This window comes from Pseudophryne corroboree, chromosome 7, assembly GCF_028390025.1.
Source record: "Pseudophryne corroboree isolate aPseCor3 chromosome 7, aPseCor3.hap2, whole genome shotgun sequence".
Classification (NCBI taxonomy): Eukaryota; Metazoa; Chordata; class Amphibia; order Anura; family Myobatrachidae; genus Pseudophryne; species Pseudophryne corroboree.
Genome location: NC_086450.1, coordinates 101,758,610 through 101,778,540, shown reverse-complemented (window position 1 = coordinate 101,778,540; position 19,931 = coordinate 101,758,610). Strand labels below are relative to the sequence as shown.

At 44.1% G+C, this 19,931-nt stretch overlaps 1 protein-coding gene across 4 annotated transcripts in view; it reads left to right on the top strand.

The window, feature by feature from the left end:
- The window catches only part of GAD1 (glutamate decarboxylase 1), a 162,104-nt gene that overhangs the window by 79,687 nt on the left and 62,486 nt on the right, over window positions 1-19,931 (top strand). For all 4 annotated transcript variants that reach the window (XM_063933493.1, XM_063933495.1, XM_063933494.1 and 1 more), the window contains 4 exons: window positions 234-346; window positions 8,354-8,469; window positions 12,221-12,300; window positions 13,545-13,599. In XM_063933493.1, the coding sequence (XP_063789563.1) occupies window positions 234-346; window positions 8,354-8,469; window positions 12,221-12,300; window positions 13,545-13,599 (364 nt within the window). The remainder of the gene's footprint in view (window positions 1-233; window positions 347-8,353; window positions 8,470-12,220; window positions 12,301-13,544; window positions 13,600-19,931) is intronic.

Sequence of the window (19,931 nt, the reverse complement as noted above, 5' to 3'; positions counted from 1 at the left end):
TTCGATACTTTTAATTAGGTCTGGGTGCTTTGCCATTTTGGAGAAGCAAACTTTATTTTTTTAATTATTATTATTTATTTTATATCCACTAAAACTTTTCAGCTATGTGTATATACTTTAGATATATTTTGTATTTAGAGGCAAATAGTCTAGTTAGCTAGTGGCATTTCACTTTCTGAGCCTGCATAAACCTATTACATTATCTCATGTATATCGCTCTTTGCTTTATGAAGGTTTACATATGAAATTGCTCCAGTTTTTGTCCTGATGGAACAAATAACACTTCGGAAAATGAGGGAAATAATCGGCTGGTCTGGTAAAGACGGAGACGGCATTTTTTCCCCAGGTAAGTCTCCTGAGCGACTTTAATGCTGTAAAAGTAATGGGAAGTTTATTTTCAATCTGAACTGCACACTGAAATGCTCTCAAGCACAGAATGTAAGGGTAATACATTGGAAGCTAAAAGGCATGAAGTCACCATAGCTAGGAAGCTGTGAAATAAATAATGCCGCAGTACGCGGACTGACAAATACAGAGTCCTGTAAATGGACCATTTAAAGTTCAAAGGAGTAAGTGAAGAGGAATTGACTTCAGTGTAGGTTTTGCCTACTTTATCCAGTATATTCTTTTATTTTATTTACTTATACTGTATACGTGTAGTAAGCAGATAACACTACAGAATACAGACAGAATAGCACAGTCTCTACAGTGACAGCCCTATAAGATAATGCAGTGGTTCTCAGATGATGATCGGGTGGAACACAGCTACATATGGCATGCAACAAGATATTTCTATTTATGAAATCTCAGTCACCCCTAATACATTGAGACTTCACCCAGAATCGGATTGTACACATTTTTACGGCAATGGAGACTGTCTTGCAAACAAACAAATATCTATCTATACATCTACAGGGTTAGGTAAGATATGCCAGCGATCGGAATGCCGACGGTCAGAAGGCCGAAGGTGAGAATCCCGACTGGGGCAGTATACTTACCTTCCCCCAATGCCCCACTAACCCTCCTTTTCTGCAGCCTAAATCTATAATTTTTCATCTGCAGCCTAACCCTAACCCTCCCTGGTCGTGCCTAATCCTAACTTCCCCTTCCCGCAACCTAACCCTCCCTCCCTCCCCCGCAGGCTAACCCTAACCCGCCATTCCCACAGCCTAACCCTCCCCCCGCAGCCTAAACCTAAAGTCCCCTATCCCCCCACCCCGGCTTACAAGTCCACAGCCCTGGCAAACCCTCTTTCAGGAACCTGGTGGTCGGGATTCCGGCACCTGGATTGTAATCCTTGCCAGGGCGCCGGCATTCCGAGCAGTGTTGGAATTCCGGCGACGGTATTTCGACTGCCGGGATCATAACTGCTGGGATCCTGACTGGATCCCCATGTATATATCTATCTAAATTATATATAAACACAGAGGTTAGACAAAAACATGGGAAACACCTAGGAAAAGAATGATTTTATTAGCGAATAAGGTGTAGGACCGCTGTTGGCATACATATATGGTGTATGTGTAACCTGGACACTGGCATTACATGCAGCTGTTATGTGCGCCTCAGACACTATACTACTGTGAAAAGGGCATATTACGAGTGAGCGACACCGTGCATCGTTGTGCTTAATCTGGAACTTTGTACCGATGCCTTTGTGGCATAAACACTAATTCTAGTACCTAGAACTCTGTAAGTGACATTGGGGCTAATTCAGACCTGATCGCTGCTGTGTGTTTTCACACAGCGGGCGTTCAGGTCTGAACTGCACATGCGCAGGCGCCGCAGTGCGCCGGCGCATGCCAGAGATGCGAACGGCATCTGATTGACAAGCAGAGGCATTCGCTGGAAGGGAGTGAAGCCGGCGGCGTTGGCCCGTTGTTTTGGGGGCGCGGTCCAGGCAACGCAGGCGTGCCCGGAACATGTGGGGGCGCGGCAGCTGCGTGATGTCACACGCAGCCGCTGCGACCCGGAGAGCGACGGATAGCTCCCTTGCAGCACGCAGGAGCTGTGCTAGTAGGGATCTACTCTTCAGGTACAAAAGCATCACCGCAGTGCGATGCTTTTGTACCTGTGCAGGGGGGGGGGCAGAGCCACATATGCGGGGCGGACTAGCCCTGTGCTGGGCATCCCCCCGCATGTCTGTGAAAGTCATCGTAGATGTGCTAAATTTAGCACATCTACGATCAAGTCTTAATTGCCCCCATTGTATGTGGCAAAGATGCAATGATGGAGCATCTAAGTTGCGGCTTTTGTCTAGCTCCATATGGGATAGGTTTATGAGGACACTTCTGTACTTTCTGGATAGAAGGTGATACTTGCTGGATACCAGTGCTTTTGGTTCTCGCATACAGTTACCAGTTGGTCAGAGTGTAATAGTAGCTTCCACACTCTGGATAGGTGTGCGGATTCTTATTCATTTCTGAAATGATTCACTCATTTCTTCTTATTTTTGAAAGTAGTTGTAAGAATGATAAATTATAGATATTAACGGTGCTGGTACTGCGTACCCCTGGGTATCACAAAAAAGTACTGCTGGAGAGTATATTGGAACAGATATTTTAAGCATTGAAATAATCATTTTCATTCAAAACTGGAAAAAAAAGTTAAAAACATCTAATTTTTCTCGTTGATTTTCCACAAAAATATCAGGAAATCTTGATTTATATGGCTCAAATGTGACAATACACAATGGCCCTCATTCCGAGTTGTTCGCTCGTTCTTTTTCATCGCATCACAGCGATTTTCTGCAAACTGCGCATGCGCAGTGTTCGCACTGCGGCTGCGCCAAGTAAATTTGCTAAGAAGTTTGGTATTTTACTCACAGCATTATGAGGTTTTTTCTTCGTTCTGGTGATCGGAGTGTGATTGACAGGAAGTGGGTGTTTCTGGGCGGAAACTGGCCGTTTTATGGGAGTGTGTGAAAAAACGCTGCAGTTTCTGGGAAAAACGCGGGAGTGGCTGAAGAAACGGGGGAGTGTCTGGGCGAACGCTGGGTGTGTTTGTGACGTCAAACCAGGAACGACAAGCACTGAACTGATCGCACTGGAAGAGTAAGTCTCGAGCTACTCAGAAACTGCTTAGAAATTTCTATTCGCAATTTTGAGAATCTTTCGTTCGCAATTTTGTTAAGCTAAGATTCACTCCCAGTAGGCGGCAGCTTAGCGTGTGCAATGCTGCTAAAAGCAGCTTGCGAGCGAACAACTCGGAATGAGGGCCAATATACACAAAGGCAAACTATTCGTCAGGGAGGTGGTAAGTGACAAGTATGGCAGATTAAATCAATCTTTAACCTATATACCACATACACAAACATGTCTAAATGTATATACAGATATGTCCTCATACAGCATTGCTGTGGACGCGCCAAACAGCCCTCTTGGCGCACAAGGTTCCGAGGGAATCTGCTAGCATCAGGCGTCTTTTTAGCTGCAAACGTGTCTTAGTCGCAATGCGTTGCTAAGACACACCAGGAGACTGTGCTAATTAATATATGTGACACTTGTATATCTATGTGCGACTGAGTCTCTAAATCTGTATACAAAGTGCTACAATGGAGCAGCCGCAGCTTTTTCCCAAGACAAGTACTGTTCTGCTTCGTATACATATCCAATTTACCAGGACTAATTGTCCCGCCGGGGGCTATCTAATTAGCCCAGATAAGCCAGCGCGTGCCGGGGCTTATTGGGGATTTTGTTTCACCTGCCTCCGGCAGGCGAAGCAGAATCCCCGGAAACAGCGAAAACGGGGCTGTTTCACACGAAAACACACAGGTTTCACTGAACCTGTGTGTTTTCGGGAGAAAGGTTTTTTTTTTAAAAATCTGGATAGCCTGTAAAAAAAAGTCAGTTTTTCGGACCCGATGTTTTAACGGGGATAATTGTATATCCCCCTTAGTGGTATATTTACTAAAGTGTGGGTTTTCAGAACTGGAGATATTGCCCATAGCAACCAAGCAGATTCTACTTAAAATGTATCTAGCACCTTCCAGAAGATAGTAGCTAGAATCTGAATGGTTGCCATGGGCAACATCTCCACTTGTGAAAACCTGAACTTTAGGAAATACTGTATACCCCTTAGTCATACACAATATAAAAGCCACATATCAAATTAATCAGCAGTCTCCAAGTGTGCCCTAGTCGCATTGCGATTAAGATACATCCCCCCCTCCCCAATCGCTAGCAGAGTTGCATGGAACCCAGAGGCTCAGTCGCACCAAGCATCTCACATATCGAGGCTAGATGTATGAGGACACATCTGTAGCAACAAAGGGGGTAATTCAGAGTTGATCGCAGCAGCAAATTTGTTAGCAGTTGGGCAAAACCATGTGCACTGCAGTTGTGGCAGATACAGAGCTGCCAAGAGAAATCCTGGGCCCGGGTACAACAACTTCCTGGGCCTTCCTGCCCCCACTGGAGGGAATGTGACCACAGCATGCTGAGGCATGGCCACTTCCCTCTGATGTAGAAGCACCCACTCACAGGAGCATGGCATGCCTCCCAGCCAGGGCAGTAGAGAGCCTGGCTGTGCCCAGGTATTTTTCAGGGGGCATGGCCTAATCAAAGGAGGTGTGGACCTGGGCCCCTACTGGGCCCCTCTATCAGACCTGGGCCCAGGTATTTGACCGTCTACCCCCCTCTCTCGGCGCCGCTGGGCAGATATAACATGTGCAGAGAGAGATTTGGGTGGGTTATTTTGTTTCTGTGCAGGGTAAATACTGGCTGCTTTATTTTTACACTGCAATTTAATTGCAGATTGAACACACCCCACCCAAATCTAACTCTCTCTGCACATGTTATATCTGCCGTCCCCCCTGCAGTGGACATAGGGGGTCATTCCGAGTTGATCGCACAGTGCAACCTTTTGCAGCCCATGCGATCAGATAGTCACCACCTATGGGGGAGTGTATTTTAGCATAGCAAGTGTGCGAAGGCCTGTGCAGGGGAGCTGGGCTAAAAAGTTTTGTGCAGCTTCTGAGTAGCTCTGGACTTACTCAGCCACTGCGATCTCTTTAGCCTGTCAGGTCCTGGAATTTACATCAGACACCTGCCCTGCAGATGCCTGAACACGCCTGCGTTTTACTCACCACTCCCAGAAAACGGTCAGTTGCCACCCTGATCTGCCTCCCTGCTGTCAATCTTCTTGCGATCGCCGCTGCGACCGCTTCCTTCGTTGTTCTTGTCGCTGCCCATCGCCGGGCGTTGCCGGGCAACAACGTGCCTGCGCACTGCCTCCCTCGTGCTTGCGCAGTTCAGATCCGTTTGCCCAATTGCTAACAAATGTGCTGCTGCAATCAAATCTGAATTAGGCCCAAAGTCAGTGCATATTGTACTAAGCCCACAGCAATTTCCCTACACATTGGGGGTAATTCCAAGTTGATCGCAGCAGAATTTTTTTTAGCAGTTGGGCAAAACCATGTGCACTGCAGGGGAGGCAGATATAACATGTGCAGAGAGAGATAGGTTTGGGTGGGTTATTTTGTTTCTGTGCAGGGTAAATACTGGCTGCTTTATTTTTACACTGCAAATTAGATTGCAGATTGAACACACCCCACCCAAATCTAACTCTCTCTGCACATGTTATATCTGCCCCCCCATCCCTGCAGTGCACATGGTTTTGCCCAACTGCTAAAAAATTTGCTGCTGCGATCAACTTGGAATTACCCCCATTGCCCAAGCACTAGACTAAACATGGGGGGTAATTCCAAGTTGATCGCAGCAGGATTTTTGATAGCAAATGGGCAAAACCATGTGCACTGCAGGGGAGGCAGATATAACATGTGCAGAGAGAGTTAGATTTGGGTGTGGTGTGTTCAGTCTGCAATCTAATTTGCAGTGTAAAAATAAAGCAGCCAGTATTTACCCCGCACAGAAACAAAATAACCCTCCCAAATCTAACTCTTTCTGCACATGTTATATCTGCCTCCCCTGCAGTGCACATGGTTTTGCCCATTTGCTATCAAAAATCCTGCTGCGATCAACTTGGAATTACCCCCATTGTACATGAACCCCAACATAATGCACAATGGTGGTCATTCCGAGTTGTTCGCCCGTTGCCGTTTTTTTGCAACGGAGCGATTAGGTGGAAAATGCGCATGCGCATGGTACGCAGTGCGCATGCGTTAAGTAATTTAACACAAAACTTTGGAGATTTACACAAGGTCGAGCAACGTTTTTTCAACGCTCGAGTGATCGTAGTGTGATTGACAGGAAGTGGGTGTTTCTGGGCGGAAACTGGCCGTTTTCAGGGAGTGTGCTAAAAAACGCAGGCGTGCCAGGTAAAAACGCGGGAGTGTCTGGAGAAACAGGTGAGTGGCTGGCCGAACGCAGGGCGTGTTTGTGACGTCAAACCAGGAACTAAACGGACTGAGGTGATCGCAATCTAGGAGTAGGTCTGGAGCTACTCAGAAACTGCAAGGATGTATTTAGTAGCAGTTCTGCTAATGTTTCGTTCGCTATTCTGCTAAGCTAAGATACACTCCCAGAGGGCGGCGGCCTAGCGTGTGCAATGCTGCTAAAAGCAGCTAGCGAGCGAACAACTCGGAATGAGGGCCAATATGCAGTGCAACGTGTTCTGCTCTTACACATAATTTGCTATTACAGTATCTTTGCAAAATTAATATAATACTTTTTAAGAACACAAGTCTAAATAATACTACTCAGGAAACATTAAGAATAAATTATTGGTGACGTCTGTGAGTACCAGGTGGAAAGGGACACGTTTGAAGAGCTGCATATCCCACCACTATCCGACCCTTCTTTCCTATCTTGCCAGCTGTCTCTTCTTGATTCTCTTCTGCTTGTCCTTCTTCCTCCTATGCAGCCCCAGCTCTCCAGCATTCTTTAAAAAGAGAGAGTTTATGCTGCTTGATATTCTAAAGCAAATAGACCTTTTATATTCTGTTAAATATGTAGAGATAATGTGTAGATAAACAATGCTGTTCTTATACCATTAACTTTTATTGGAAGCTCGTTTGCTGAAGGCAGGTGCAAAATCACAAAGAGTCCCAATACAATTGCACAGTAATATTGTGTACTAAGGATGAGTACGGCTTAACTACATAATGCACTCTTTCAGATATCCAGTACAGACATGGAAGCCATTATCCAAAGTGTTTGCGATAAAGAGGTTTTCAGTAATCTCAATGTACAATGCTACATGATATGTTGGCACTTTATAGATATTCATTTGGAGCTATGGGGGTTATTCAGCTTCAGTAGCAGTTCTGCTAAAATTGCAGAACTGCTACTGCTAAAAATCGCATGCTGAGTGCTACTCCACACAGGGCAAGGCCCCTCAGCATGTGAAGCACCGCCCTGCGATGTGATCGCATTTCAAATGCGAACGCATCGCAAAAATTGAGAGAACATAGGAAATACCGGTTGCCTCCTTGCATATGCAGCCAGGCTGCATATGCATGCTCACTGGCGCCATGTTTTCCATCGCAGTGGTCCCAGATGATTTCACCCGGCCGCCCTAAAAATGACCATGACACGCCTGCATTTCCCACACCACTCCCCATCACTGAACACCCACCGGCTGCCAATCACTATGCGATTGCATCATGCCGGGATGCAACCGCATTGTCATAGTCTGTGCACGTGGGATGCGGTCGCAGCACATGTGCAGACAGACGATGATCATCCATTTGGGAGTTTGCAAATTTGCGGACGAAACTGGATAACCTCCTATAATTCTAAATATATGTTATATTGCTTGTGCACAGATGTTATAATCAAATTGGCTGAGGTACTTAGTAAATTACTCGGGCTTAAGCATGGATATCCTTAAAACCTGGAGTGTTACAGTGCCTTGAGGACCAAGGTTGGGTACCACTGAATGAATGACCTAATATATACCCTATCATTACTGACCTGATAGCACCTACCACTAGCCTCCTAATAGCGCCTACTGTTAATCACTTAATAGAACCTATGATTAATCAGCTGATAAATCGTTATTAGTTTTGTATTTGACTATTTATATATTTACGGATTAATATAATGTGATAACCTATTATATTAAATGAAATATACAATATTGCTCCCTCCCTTCCCTACGACTTTCCAATATAATACTTTTTTTTTTATGAAGTAAAAGAACATGGATACATCCAAAGTTGTAAAATGTAAATTGGAAAATAATTGATAATAATAGGTGTAAAATAGACCAATGTGTGTTGGTGGATACACATCACGCTGGAAAGTAGGGAAGTCTCATGCACAGACAAAGTAATATCTTAAGCTTTGTGTGTCATTGAAACCTTTACTGCATAATCACTTCACCAAACTCCATAATTGCAGGAGAATTGACTGACATTCAGGATGGTAATATTTTTATGCTGTATTATTAGGAGGCGCAATATCCAACATGTACAGTATCATGGCTGCTCGATACAAATACTTCCCTGACGTGAAAACCAAAGGCATGGCCGCTGTCCCTAAGCTTATCATCTTTACCTCAGAACATGTGAGTTAACATAGAACTCAGGTTTTCTTATTTTATTTCCGTTTGATGATAACATGATTTACAGATTATTGCTTATGGACTTCTCTGTTGTGCTCTGGTGGGAAAAAAAGAGATTATACTGTAGTACACTTGTCTTTAGCCTGTGTACTTGTGAGCAGTCAGAAGGGGTATCCGTTCACATGGTCGACCATGTTATGGTCGACAGTCATTAGGTTGACCACTATTGGTCGACATTGACATGGTCGACATGGACACATGGTCGACACATGAAAATGGTCGACACATGAAAGGCTGACACATGAAAAGGTCGACATGAGTTTTTTTAACTTTTTTTTCTTTTGGGGAACTTTTCCATACTTTACGATCCACGTGGACTACGATTGGAACGGTAATCTGTGCCGAGCGAAGCGAAGGCACCATGCCCGAAGCATGGCGAGCGAAGCGAGCCATGCGAGAGGACGCGGTGCACTAATTGGGGCTCCCAGTCACTTTACGCAAAAAACGACACCAAAGTTAAAAAACTCATGTCGACCTTTTTATGTGTCGACCTTTCATGTGTCGACAATTTTAATGTGTCGACCATGTCAATGTCGACCAATAGTGGTCGACCTAATGACTGTCGACCATAACATGGTCGACCATTCATACCGGAACCGTCAGAAGGCGGGTGCGGGGGGTGCGCCCGCACTCATGTGTCACCCTCGGAAGGGGTGACATCAAAGTGCCTGCTCTTCTGCAGCGACAGGAGCTGAGTGCTGCAGTGTGATAATCCTCTGCAGCACTTGGCTCCTGTCACAGATAAGTAGCTGGCACTGCACACTGCCCAGTCACCGGGGGCAGCCAGCGTCTCCGAGGAAGCTGGACATGCCCCCGGAGTGAAGAAGAGGACACCCGCGAGACCACGCCCCTTTAAATTAGGCCACACCCCATTTTCGGAGGCCACGGCTCCAGCGGGATGAGTGGGGGGTGTGTGTAATAATACAGAGTGCGCACCGGGTGTCGGCACACCTGGTGACGCCTCTGATTGTGAGCTGGAATTTTCCACTGAGATGTACCATTGTATATAGAAAAAGAGTAGTCTGGGCTTTCCCATGCTCTGTACATACAAAAGGAAAGGATGGTTCATCAATTTAAATCCCCCCGATGCATTGTGTGACCCTCTATGCTTGTGGAATAAAAGTGGTTTATAAAGGACAGTCACAATAACTTTTAATTTTATTTAAACGATTTATTAATAGAGATGAGCGGGTTCGGTTTTAATCGGTTTTACTCGGATCTCAAAACGGCATCTTATTGGCTCACGGATGTAATGTGTTTTGGATAGCCAATAAGAAAAATCCGGATAAAACCAAACTGGTGTCAACTCTGGCGTTAAATCCGAACCTGCTAATCTCTATTTTTTAACAAAATGTTGTCAAAAGACTGAAATCAGTACAATGTTTCTAAACACTGAACTATAATAACAAATATAACACAGGGCACAATATATAATAGTTGCGGGAAACCAATGGCATACAATACAGTAATACAGTGGTTGCTGGAAACCAAATATGTACAATACATAACCATGCCCGACCAGGGGAAAAGCTGCTGTGTATACTGACGATTAAATGGTAGTTAGAGGACCCCCAACCAGAATCCTCAGGTGTATACCATCCATTACCATGTAGTAAGATATAGGCTAGCATTAGATTTTTTTAAACACTGGAGAAACATGAGGAAAATGCATGTACAAGCATTTTGTCAGACAGGTGTTTGTTAGAATAGTATTCCCTAGGATTCGGAGCTACCTTTAGGCACCCACAGTGCATTTATTAGCATGGGTAAGTGAGAGGATAGTTTCATTGCTTCTGTGTGTATAGTAGTGATGAGCGGGTTCGGTTTCTCGGAAACCGAACCCCCCCGAAGTTCATCCTTTTTACACGGGTCCGAGCCATACTCGGATTCTCCCGTATGGCTCGGGTAACCCGAGCGCGCCCGAACGTCATCATCCCGCTGTCGGATTCTCGCGAGATTCGGATTCTATATAAGCAGCCGCGCGTCGCCGCCATTTTCACTCGTGCATTGGAAATGTTAGGGAGAGGACGTGGCTGGCGTCCTCTCCGTTTATGTTGATGCATTGCAAATATTTTGTGCTTGCTTATTACTTAATTGTGGGGACTGGGGAGCAGCTGTATATAGGAGGAGTACAGTGCAGAGTTTTGCTGACAGTGACCACCAGTAATACGTTGTCTGCCCGAAAAACACTCCATATCTGTGCTCAGTGTGCTGCATATATCTGTGCTCACACTGCTTAATTGTGGGGACTGGGGAGCAGCTGTATTATATAGCAGGAGTACAGTGCAGAGTTTTGCTGACAGTGACCACCAGTATATGTTGTCTGCCTGAAAAACACTCCATATCTGTGCTCAGTGTGCTGCTTTATTGTGGGGACTGGGGACCACCAGTATAATATTATATAGGAGGAGTACAGTGCAGAGTTTTGCTGACCAGTGACCACCAGTATATAATATATAGCATTACGGTACAGTAGGCCACTGCTGTACCTACCTCTGTGTCGTCATTAAGTATACTAGTATCCATCTACATTCTATACCCGTGGTGCATTTTAGTTTTGCAGTTTGCTGACACAGTGACCACCAGTATATATAGCAGTACGGTACGGAAGGCCACTGCTGTACCTACCTCTGTGTCGTCATTAAGTATACTATCCATCTACATTCTATACCTGTGGTGCATTTTAGTTTTGCAGTTTGCTGACACAGTGACTACCAGTATATATAGCAGTACGGTACGGAAGGCCACTGCTGTACCTACCTCTGTGTCGTCAAGTATACTATCCATCCATACCTGTGGTGCATTTCAGTTTTGCACAGTTTGCTGACCACCAGTATATAATATATAGCATTACGGTACAGTAGGCCACTGCTCTACCTACCTCTGTGTCGTCAAGTATACTAGCTTAGTCACACAGCGACCTTGGTGCGCCTCTTTTTTTCTTTGCATCATGTGCTGTTTGGGGACAATTTTTTTGAAGTGCCATCCTGTCTGACACTGCAGTGCCACTCCTAGATGGGCCAGGTGTTCGTGTCGGCCACTTGTGTCGCTTAGCTCAGTCACACAGCGACCTTGGTGCGCCTCTTTTTTTCTTTGCATCATGTGCTGTTTGGGGACAATTTTTTTGAAGTGCCATCCTGCCTGACACTGCAGTGCCACTCCCAGATGGGCCAGGTGTTTGTGTAGGCCACTTGTGTCGCTTAGCTTAGCCATCCAGCGACCTCGGTGCAAATTTTAGGACTAAGAATAATATTGTGAGGTGTGAGGTGTTCAGAATAGACTGGAAATGAGTGGAAATTATGGTTATTGTGGTTAACAATACTATGGGATCAAAATGACCCCCAAATTCTATGATTTAAGCTGTTTTTTAGGGTTTTTTGAAAAAAACACCCGAATCCAAAACACACCCGAATCCGACAAAAAATTTTCGGTGAGGTTTTGCCAAAACGCGTCCGAATCCAAAACACGGCCGCGGAACCGAATCCAAAACCAAAACACAATACCCGAAAAATGTCCGGTGCATATCACTAGTGTATAGTAACTGTGTACACTAGAATCTGCACTTCTCTTAGTTAAATCTCTTATCCACACAAAAAGTGTTGACAAATAGGCAATTGACCTCATGCCTTCTTGCCAGCCTTCCCTTTATCACAATATATTGTGTAGTCCAGTAATTTGGTTGATTATATTTTAGAGTCATTATTCTATGAAGAAAGCCGGAGCAGCGCTGGGATTTGGGACAGAGAATGTGATTCTGGTGAAATGTAATGAGAGGTAAGGTACTAATCTGTGACGGGTAAACAAACACATCAAAAATTAATTATCGATTCTAAAACTCGATTCTAAAACTCAAATGATTGTTCAAATTGGTAACATATATGACCAAGCAAAATGGTAACATATAATGACCAAGATTGGTTCAACAAACTCTTAGCCCTGAGTCAAGAACAGCAGGTGGGTCTGATGAGATATTGTTTTGAAAGTAGGTGTCAGAGCCTAAGTTACGGAGCACATATTGATGTAGGACTGTGTATAGACAGGGATAGTGATGAATGGAACAGAGATGGTTTATGCTCGATCCATCCTTTGTCATGCTTTTCCCTAATGCCCATACAGGCTTGGACTGGCCCAGAGGGGTACAGGGGAAACCACCGGTGGGCCCCACTGCCTGGGCCCCCACCTCATCCTCTAGGGATCTGGTTCTAGACTTCAAAAATTATACATTATACATATGTTACCTTATACTGCACAGGAATATGGTGCATTCTCTACAGTACATTGCTGTTATTAATCTGGTACATTGTTATGCATGCACTAGCAGTATTTACTATGTATATTTATCAAGGGGCTTAGACTATACACGCCCTAATGATTAGACAAGCCTCTGTGGTGACTGGTCACACCCCTCTAGAGACTGACCACACCCCTAAGTGTGGGCCCCTACCACTGCATTCCCCCAGTGGGCCCTTCACGCCCCAGTTCGACACTGTGCCCAAATGTAAACAACTATTCATTATGTGAATGAGTTCTGCTTATAATGGCCTCATTTAGAAAGCACAAAATAGTTATCGCAGAGTACAAAATTATTTGCTTTTGCTGTATGCCTCAATATGTATGATTTCCTAGATTTCCTATAAAATGCGTTAGGTTATGTAGTAATATTTATGGAGGAGCAGACGTTTGTACTATTGCTTTTACAGAACACAATAGGTGTACCAGTGCTCCTAGTTTAGGGGAGTGCAGAAATGAGATACAGAATTTTTAGGGGCATTCCCTTGTTGTGCAGATGGACACTGGAACATTTTCATTCAATAAAAGGACTTATTTTGCAATGGATCTGAATTCATGGAGAATGGGTCTCGTCCTATGCAAATGTTGCAGCTCACAGTTGCACTATGGCAGAGAAACACATACTTGGTGCAAAATGATCGATGTAAAACGGAGGTTCAAACTCACACGCATGTAAAGTTCCAAAAACTGATTCATGTTACACCTGCCAATTTCTACTACAATTACAGAGGGAAGATCATTCCGGCGGACTTGGAGGCCAAAATTCTTGAAAGTAAACAAAAGGTGTGTAGGCTTCTGTTACTAAAACTGAGTATTGTTCTAAAATATTTTTGAGTAGAATATAAAAACAGTCTGTCGCTGTTTAACATGCACAGTACATAAGTATACATTTTAGAGATTTGTATTTTGTTGTGATCGTAGATTTAAAGTTGGAGGAACCACAAGCTGTCAATTATTTTGTTTATATCTATTGCCATAATGTCAGAACATCAGGACCCAGCTTTACAATCCGACTCTAAAAACAAAACAAAATACTTTACTAAAATCCCAACCTGATAACTATGGTGTATGGGTGCTTATTACCAATATCCTAATGTATGTAGAATCAATATAAGGGTATGCCTCAAAGAAAGTCTTGTCCATCTAACAATGGGCAAATAGCTCCTGCTTATGGATCACAAATTTATTTCCAAATTGTACAAGAAACACTTCTCCCATGGTATTACCAAGTTATACCGTGATACAGGCCCCATAAAGCTTTTTGGGGTAAAAGAAAACTAAAATTGTGAAAGTTGATTTCAGGGAAAAGTAGGGCTATAAAATAGCAAATTATAGGCCCAATTCAGTTGAACGGTATTGCACATCGACGGGGAAGCAGCTGTGCAATACCGTACAACTAATATGCTAAAGCAGACAAACAATGGTAGTTGCTCGGTCATTCCTGGAGATAATTATGTATCAGCTGCTGGAAAGGGGGAGGGGTCTCAGACAAACAGACAGGGGGGGGGGGGTTGCAAATCCCACCCCTACATTTCCCTTCAGCACACTAAAAATTACCTGTAACCATACCTGAACCTATCTGGTAATAGGAATTCAGAGAATTAGTTTACACATGTTTGCAAACACATGTTTAAGCTGCTGAGCCACTTCAAGGCTTCTCCGATGTCAGCAGTCCTAACACTACATAATAGCAGTGCCCACATAGGGCCATGTCATTTGTCACAGTAGGCCTCATGATAAAGGCTATTACTAAAACACATCCAGACAGAGAGCTAACTTACTCAGGAGTGACAATGCTAAATTCCTTTGTCGTATAAACAACCCTTTATGAAGTCTAAGAACACTGTACGCTGCTTACTTAAGAAGTACCGTAAGGGTACGCTATTTGCGTAACGATCGCTCAGCCGTAGGCGAGACGCTCAAGCGTCACGTTCGCTCACGGCCCAGTGATTACAGGACAACACGTTATTGGTTATGACTAGAGTAATGATTCGCTATGGCGTAGCGGACGCTCGAGACCACGAGGAGATCACCAGCGGCGCAGACGCTCACAACGCTATACCTTTATGTCTAAACCTTATACCAATGAAATGCACAGAATACCTTAATGTGAGTACAGGGTGTAAGTGCAACCTTGTGTAACCTGACTAACTACAAAGCTGCTTGAGCGTCACCGACGCTCAAGTGAACACTTAACACTATAGAAAATACACAGATACTGGTTTAGGGTCCAAAGCCTATTAACTGTATTATATCTAATATACTTGTAAAAAGGGGATAACAGTACAAATGATACACTACAATATAACAGAGACTTCCTAACCAAAATACAATACTATCTAATACAATACAATACTAGTCTAGGGGAGATGTGAGAGAAAAGAGAAAGGAGAGAGAGAGAGAGAAATGGAGAGAGATGAGAGAGATTGGCTCACAGTAAGACAATGATTACGGAGAGAAACTTACGCACAAGGGTAAACGATCGCATGCGCCTGGACATCCAGCACCCGATTTTCAGCAATGAGAACCGTTGAAGAGTGAGAGCTGGATGTGGTCGGCCTGCCTATTTATGCCCCACACACAATGCAATCCTACAGTCCCTACAATCCCATTGTCCATTGGACGTCGGAATTCGGCCCTGCATCATAACAAAAGGTCATAGGTTGATTCATACAGGTGGGCTGTGACGATTTCAAACAGCTCAGGTGGGTGGGGAACTAGGTTTCCCGCCGCATACCTGAGTATGAGTAAATAATAGAAATGGACATAAACTTCTTATGTCCATAACTATTCGCACGAGCGATTAATACGCTCCAAACCAACACCGGAATATTGCTAATTAAATACTCTTCCGATGGGTACCAAACACTGCTGCATGACTCCTGTTAGACCCTTCCTACAATACAAAGAGGGATTCCTCAGCTCAGGGACATTCTATATTAACCAAACTTTCAGAAACTATCAAAGGGATCATGATCTACAAACTACATTAATACTGAAAATATGTAACGAATGAGTCGCACGCTACGATCACATAAACTCTACCGTAAATACGCATACCGTGCGCCCGCGGGTGCACGCTATTGCGGGTATGCGCCTTCACGGGAGAGCGTACGCATGCGCAGCGCAGACCAGTGTGCGGTGCAAATATGGCAACATGCATAGAGACATTTTTCTGACTTTGACAGTCCACCCTTTGGCAGTCAATAATAACTGCCACCTTCTAAAACATTTAAAAAAAGGAGAAAAATGTAAGTCAGGGGTTAATTGATTTCCATGGTGGGGTAAGGAAGGAGAGAGGAGTAGGTGTGAAGAGGGTATGACCTAGTGAGATAGCAGAAGCATGTGTGTATGAGTCCATGTTTGGAGGGTCATGTATCATCGTGCCGTACGTGTGGTAAATCAAGCTTCGAGGTATTGCGAAGTATACATTTGAATTCCTTCTTATCCCGTACTAAGGGCCTGTGGATGGGCTGTCAAACTCTACCGAGCTCATTTCGGCTTTCAGTTGTAACAAAATGGGGATGCACATTTTAGTTGATGATACATGAATGGGGGAGGTATGTGGTTGCTGATATCTGTGCCTGTATTCCCTATCGTCTATGTGTGTCATTTACCTGAGGGTTGTAGAGATGAAGATAAAGAACACTTATGGAAAATGCAATGATATTCTATGTCAGGGAAATGTACATCTGTCGTTGAAGTTGTGTTCGGTATCTGTTGAGAGTCGTCTTCTTTGCGCTGTATTGCTCCTTGGGCATGAGCAAATAGCTTTGTCAGAGCCATCGGATTTACAAAAAATGTTGGGCTAGCGTGAGTTTAAAAATACTAGGGAAACTGGGGATCCATGGCAAAGTTCATCAAGTGTCCATATCATAGGTTGTCAAAACTTCATCTTTGGTGCTTGTCTGTTGTCTGTATAGCGTCTCGTCAACTTCCTCGTCCAAGGGGGTCTTTGTATCTTGGAGAAAAGCAGAAAAACAGGTGAAAGAAACGGACCGTATAATCGCATTTTCATCACATTCTGGTTTCTATCATTGGGTCATAAATCAAATCCAGGTTAATTACGGTTTCCTCACTCCTCAAGCTCATCACTTTTGTACTTTGTTTGCACCTCATTAAAGCCTGCCCGCATCTAAATATCAATCCAATCGATATAACGACACCCAAGATACATAGTAGAAACTTTCCAACATCCATTATGACTCCTTGAGCCCAGTCTCCCAAACCGGAGAACCAATTTCGCGGGTTCAACCATGACACCCAACCAGTCAGCTCATTACCTACAGCAGCAAGGGTGAGATTGTGTTTCCGACGAAATTCCCACTTCAATTGGAGAATATCGTCCATCTTTTGGTCTATGACCTCTACCGGATCCTCGGTGCTATTTGTGATATACGTGCAACACTTTATGCCGTACTGTGTTGCCAATGTAACACAATATCCGCCTGTTACTGCTGTAAGATAATTAAGAACCATCCTATGCTGAACTAGTTCTGTTTTGTACGCTTGAAGTTCTCTTCCAGTGTATCTGAACGTGTCATCATACATTTCAGTGATATTATCTAACAAATTGGCGAGTGCGGAAATGTATCTATAATTCATCACTCCTCGAGCGGTGCGAGTGAAATCTAACGCTACCAGAACCTGAATCCCGGTGGATTCATGGATAAGATCAGAGGCTGGATGCTCTAACCTTTCTGACAGTTGTCTTTTAACTCGGTGCTCGTAATGAGTGTGAGTATAAGGAGCTTGGGCACCACGGTGTATGTCCTTCATTTTGTCATGTGTAACAGTCATCACTTCAGGCAATACTTTTCCAATATAACACAATCCTTCAGACTTTGGGGCAAGCCACTTGTACGCCTTTCTCCCGCATATGAAATATGCGTCATCGGGGAGAACATATGGGACGGAGAAGGACATGACCATGTTACAGACCTTCCAGGTGAAATCTCCTGACCCTAATTCTTCCATCTGTTTAAGGCACGTATCAGTTTGTACGATATGTGCACAGTATCCTGGTGATACCTCTCCAACTCTAGTAATCCTATTTCCTAAGGTATATCGATACCGGAAAGATTTTCCTCTACTGGCTATGTGGCGTACAAGCTCTGTATCTGTAGGCATTCTATCTGCTCTATGTGAAAAGGTCATGGTAAGGTTGCTCCATGTCACTTCCCAATTTCCCGGCTTACGGGGATTGGAGATATTAAAACATAAGAGGGACCTATCCACATGGTATTGGTGGAGCTTCAAACTAGGAGGGCTGGAGATGTTAAACCTCCGGTCCACCGGTCTCCCACCACTTAGCTCAAGTACCTCCCCTAACGTTAAAGGAAATGGTACTAGCCCTGATTTGCTATGACCCTGAGGTACTTGAGAGCATACCCAACAATCTGTTTGGTTTAACACGTTACCCACTAAAGAGTGATAGTCACTCAATGGATGCCGGTCCATATGGATATTAAAACTGGATTGGCATTTCTTTATGCATCCATCTTCAACCAGATTATCACAGAGCCTACAGATACAGTTTTCTTCAGCTAACAATCCATCACAATTTCTTCTATCGGATCGTTTTCTGATACTCGCCTTTGCTTGTTGGCTTGGTTGATCTTGGAAAACTGCGCCTCCATTATCATAATCGGAACCCATTCCAGAACCTCTCTCGACCTCTATGGTACTCTCGCCGGAACAGACTGCTCTGGTCAACATCACGGTTAACATCAAAATCCGGATCACAGTCTCTTGGGGCAAGTCCATCTTTGAGGAGGAAATAGAGAAGAATGAGAAGGGGGAAAAAGAAATTTCAAGGAAGAGGGGATGGGAAGTGGAGAAAAACAATAAAAGGGAGAGGGGAGTCGACAACTGCTTTCGGTCTTCAAGGCTCAGGTGCCGCCTCAGTCCTCCTGGAACAGACACTCCAGTGATACAACCTCTACCGTCTGTTCCTTATCACGGGACTTCTCTGGATCAGCAACCTTTTTGCAGTGGGATGAATGGACCCAAGTCTCTCTCTCAGCAACCTTCAATGCTGTGGTGCTAGTCAATAAGACCTGGTATGGTCCTTCCCATCTATCAATAAGACAACCTGAGCGTAGAAAATTTCGTATCATTACATAATCCCCAGGTTCAATGTCATGACAATTACTATCTGGTAAATCAGGAATCACCAACTTCAGATTATCATTTTGATTCCTCAACTGCTTACTCATGTTAATCAAGTACTTTACAGTTACTTCATTGTTACATTTCAAATCATCCTGAGGGTTAATCATGACATGCGGTTGTCGACCAAACAAGATTTCAAAAGGAGACAGATTAAGAGGGGACCTGGGAGTGGTTCTGATGCTATACAAAACAATGGGTAAAGCTTCTGGCCACGTCAATCCTGTCTCTGCCATTACTTTACTCAATTTATTTTTAATAGTGCTGTTCACTCTTTCGACCTTCGCACTCGCCTGTGGACGGTACGGAGTGTGCAGCTTGCTATCAATACCCATTAATTTACACATTCCTTGAAAGACATCACCTGTAAAATGGGTACCCCTATCACTTTCAATGATTCTAGGGATACCATATCTACATACAAATTCCTGCACAATTTTCTTAGCTGTAAACATAGCGGTATTTGTAGCTGCTGGAAAAGCTTCGACCCAATTCGAGAAAGCATCTATACAGACAAGTACATATTTCAAATTTCGACATGGGGGTAATTGAATGAAGTCAATTTGTATTACCTGGAAAGGGCCGCCGGTAGGTGGGATATGGGATGGTTCTGTAGGTATTGCTTTTCCAATATTCTTTCTCAGACAGGTAAGGCATGACATTGCTCTTTTACTCGCATGAGAGGAGAATCCTGGGGCGCACCAGTATGCTCTTACCAATTTGCACATCCCCTCCTTGCCTAGATGAGTCAGCCCATGAGCTGCTTCAGCCAGACATGGAAGGTATGCCCTGGGGGCCACTGGTTTACCATGTCCATCCGTCCAGAGCCCTGAGGACTCCTGGCCATATCCCTTTGCCTTCCAGACTGCTCTTTCCTGTGTGGAACACAAATTCTGCATCTCACACAACTTTTGTGTGTTGATGGTATTAAATACCATCAGTTG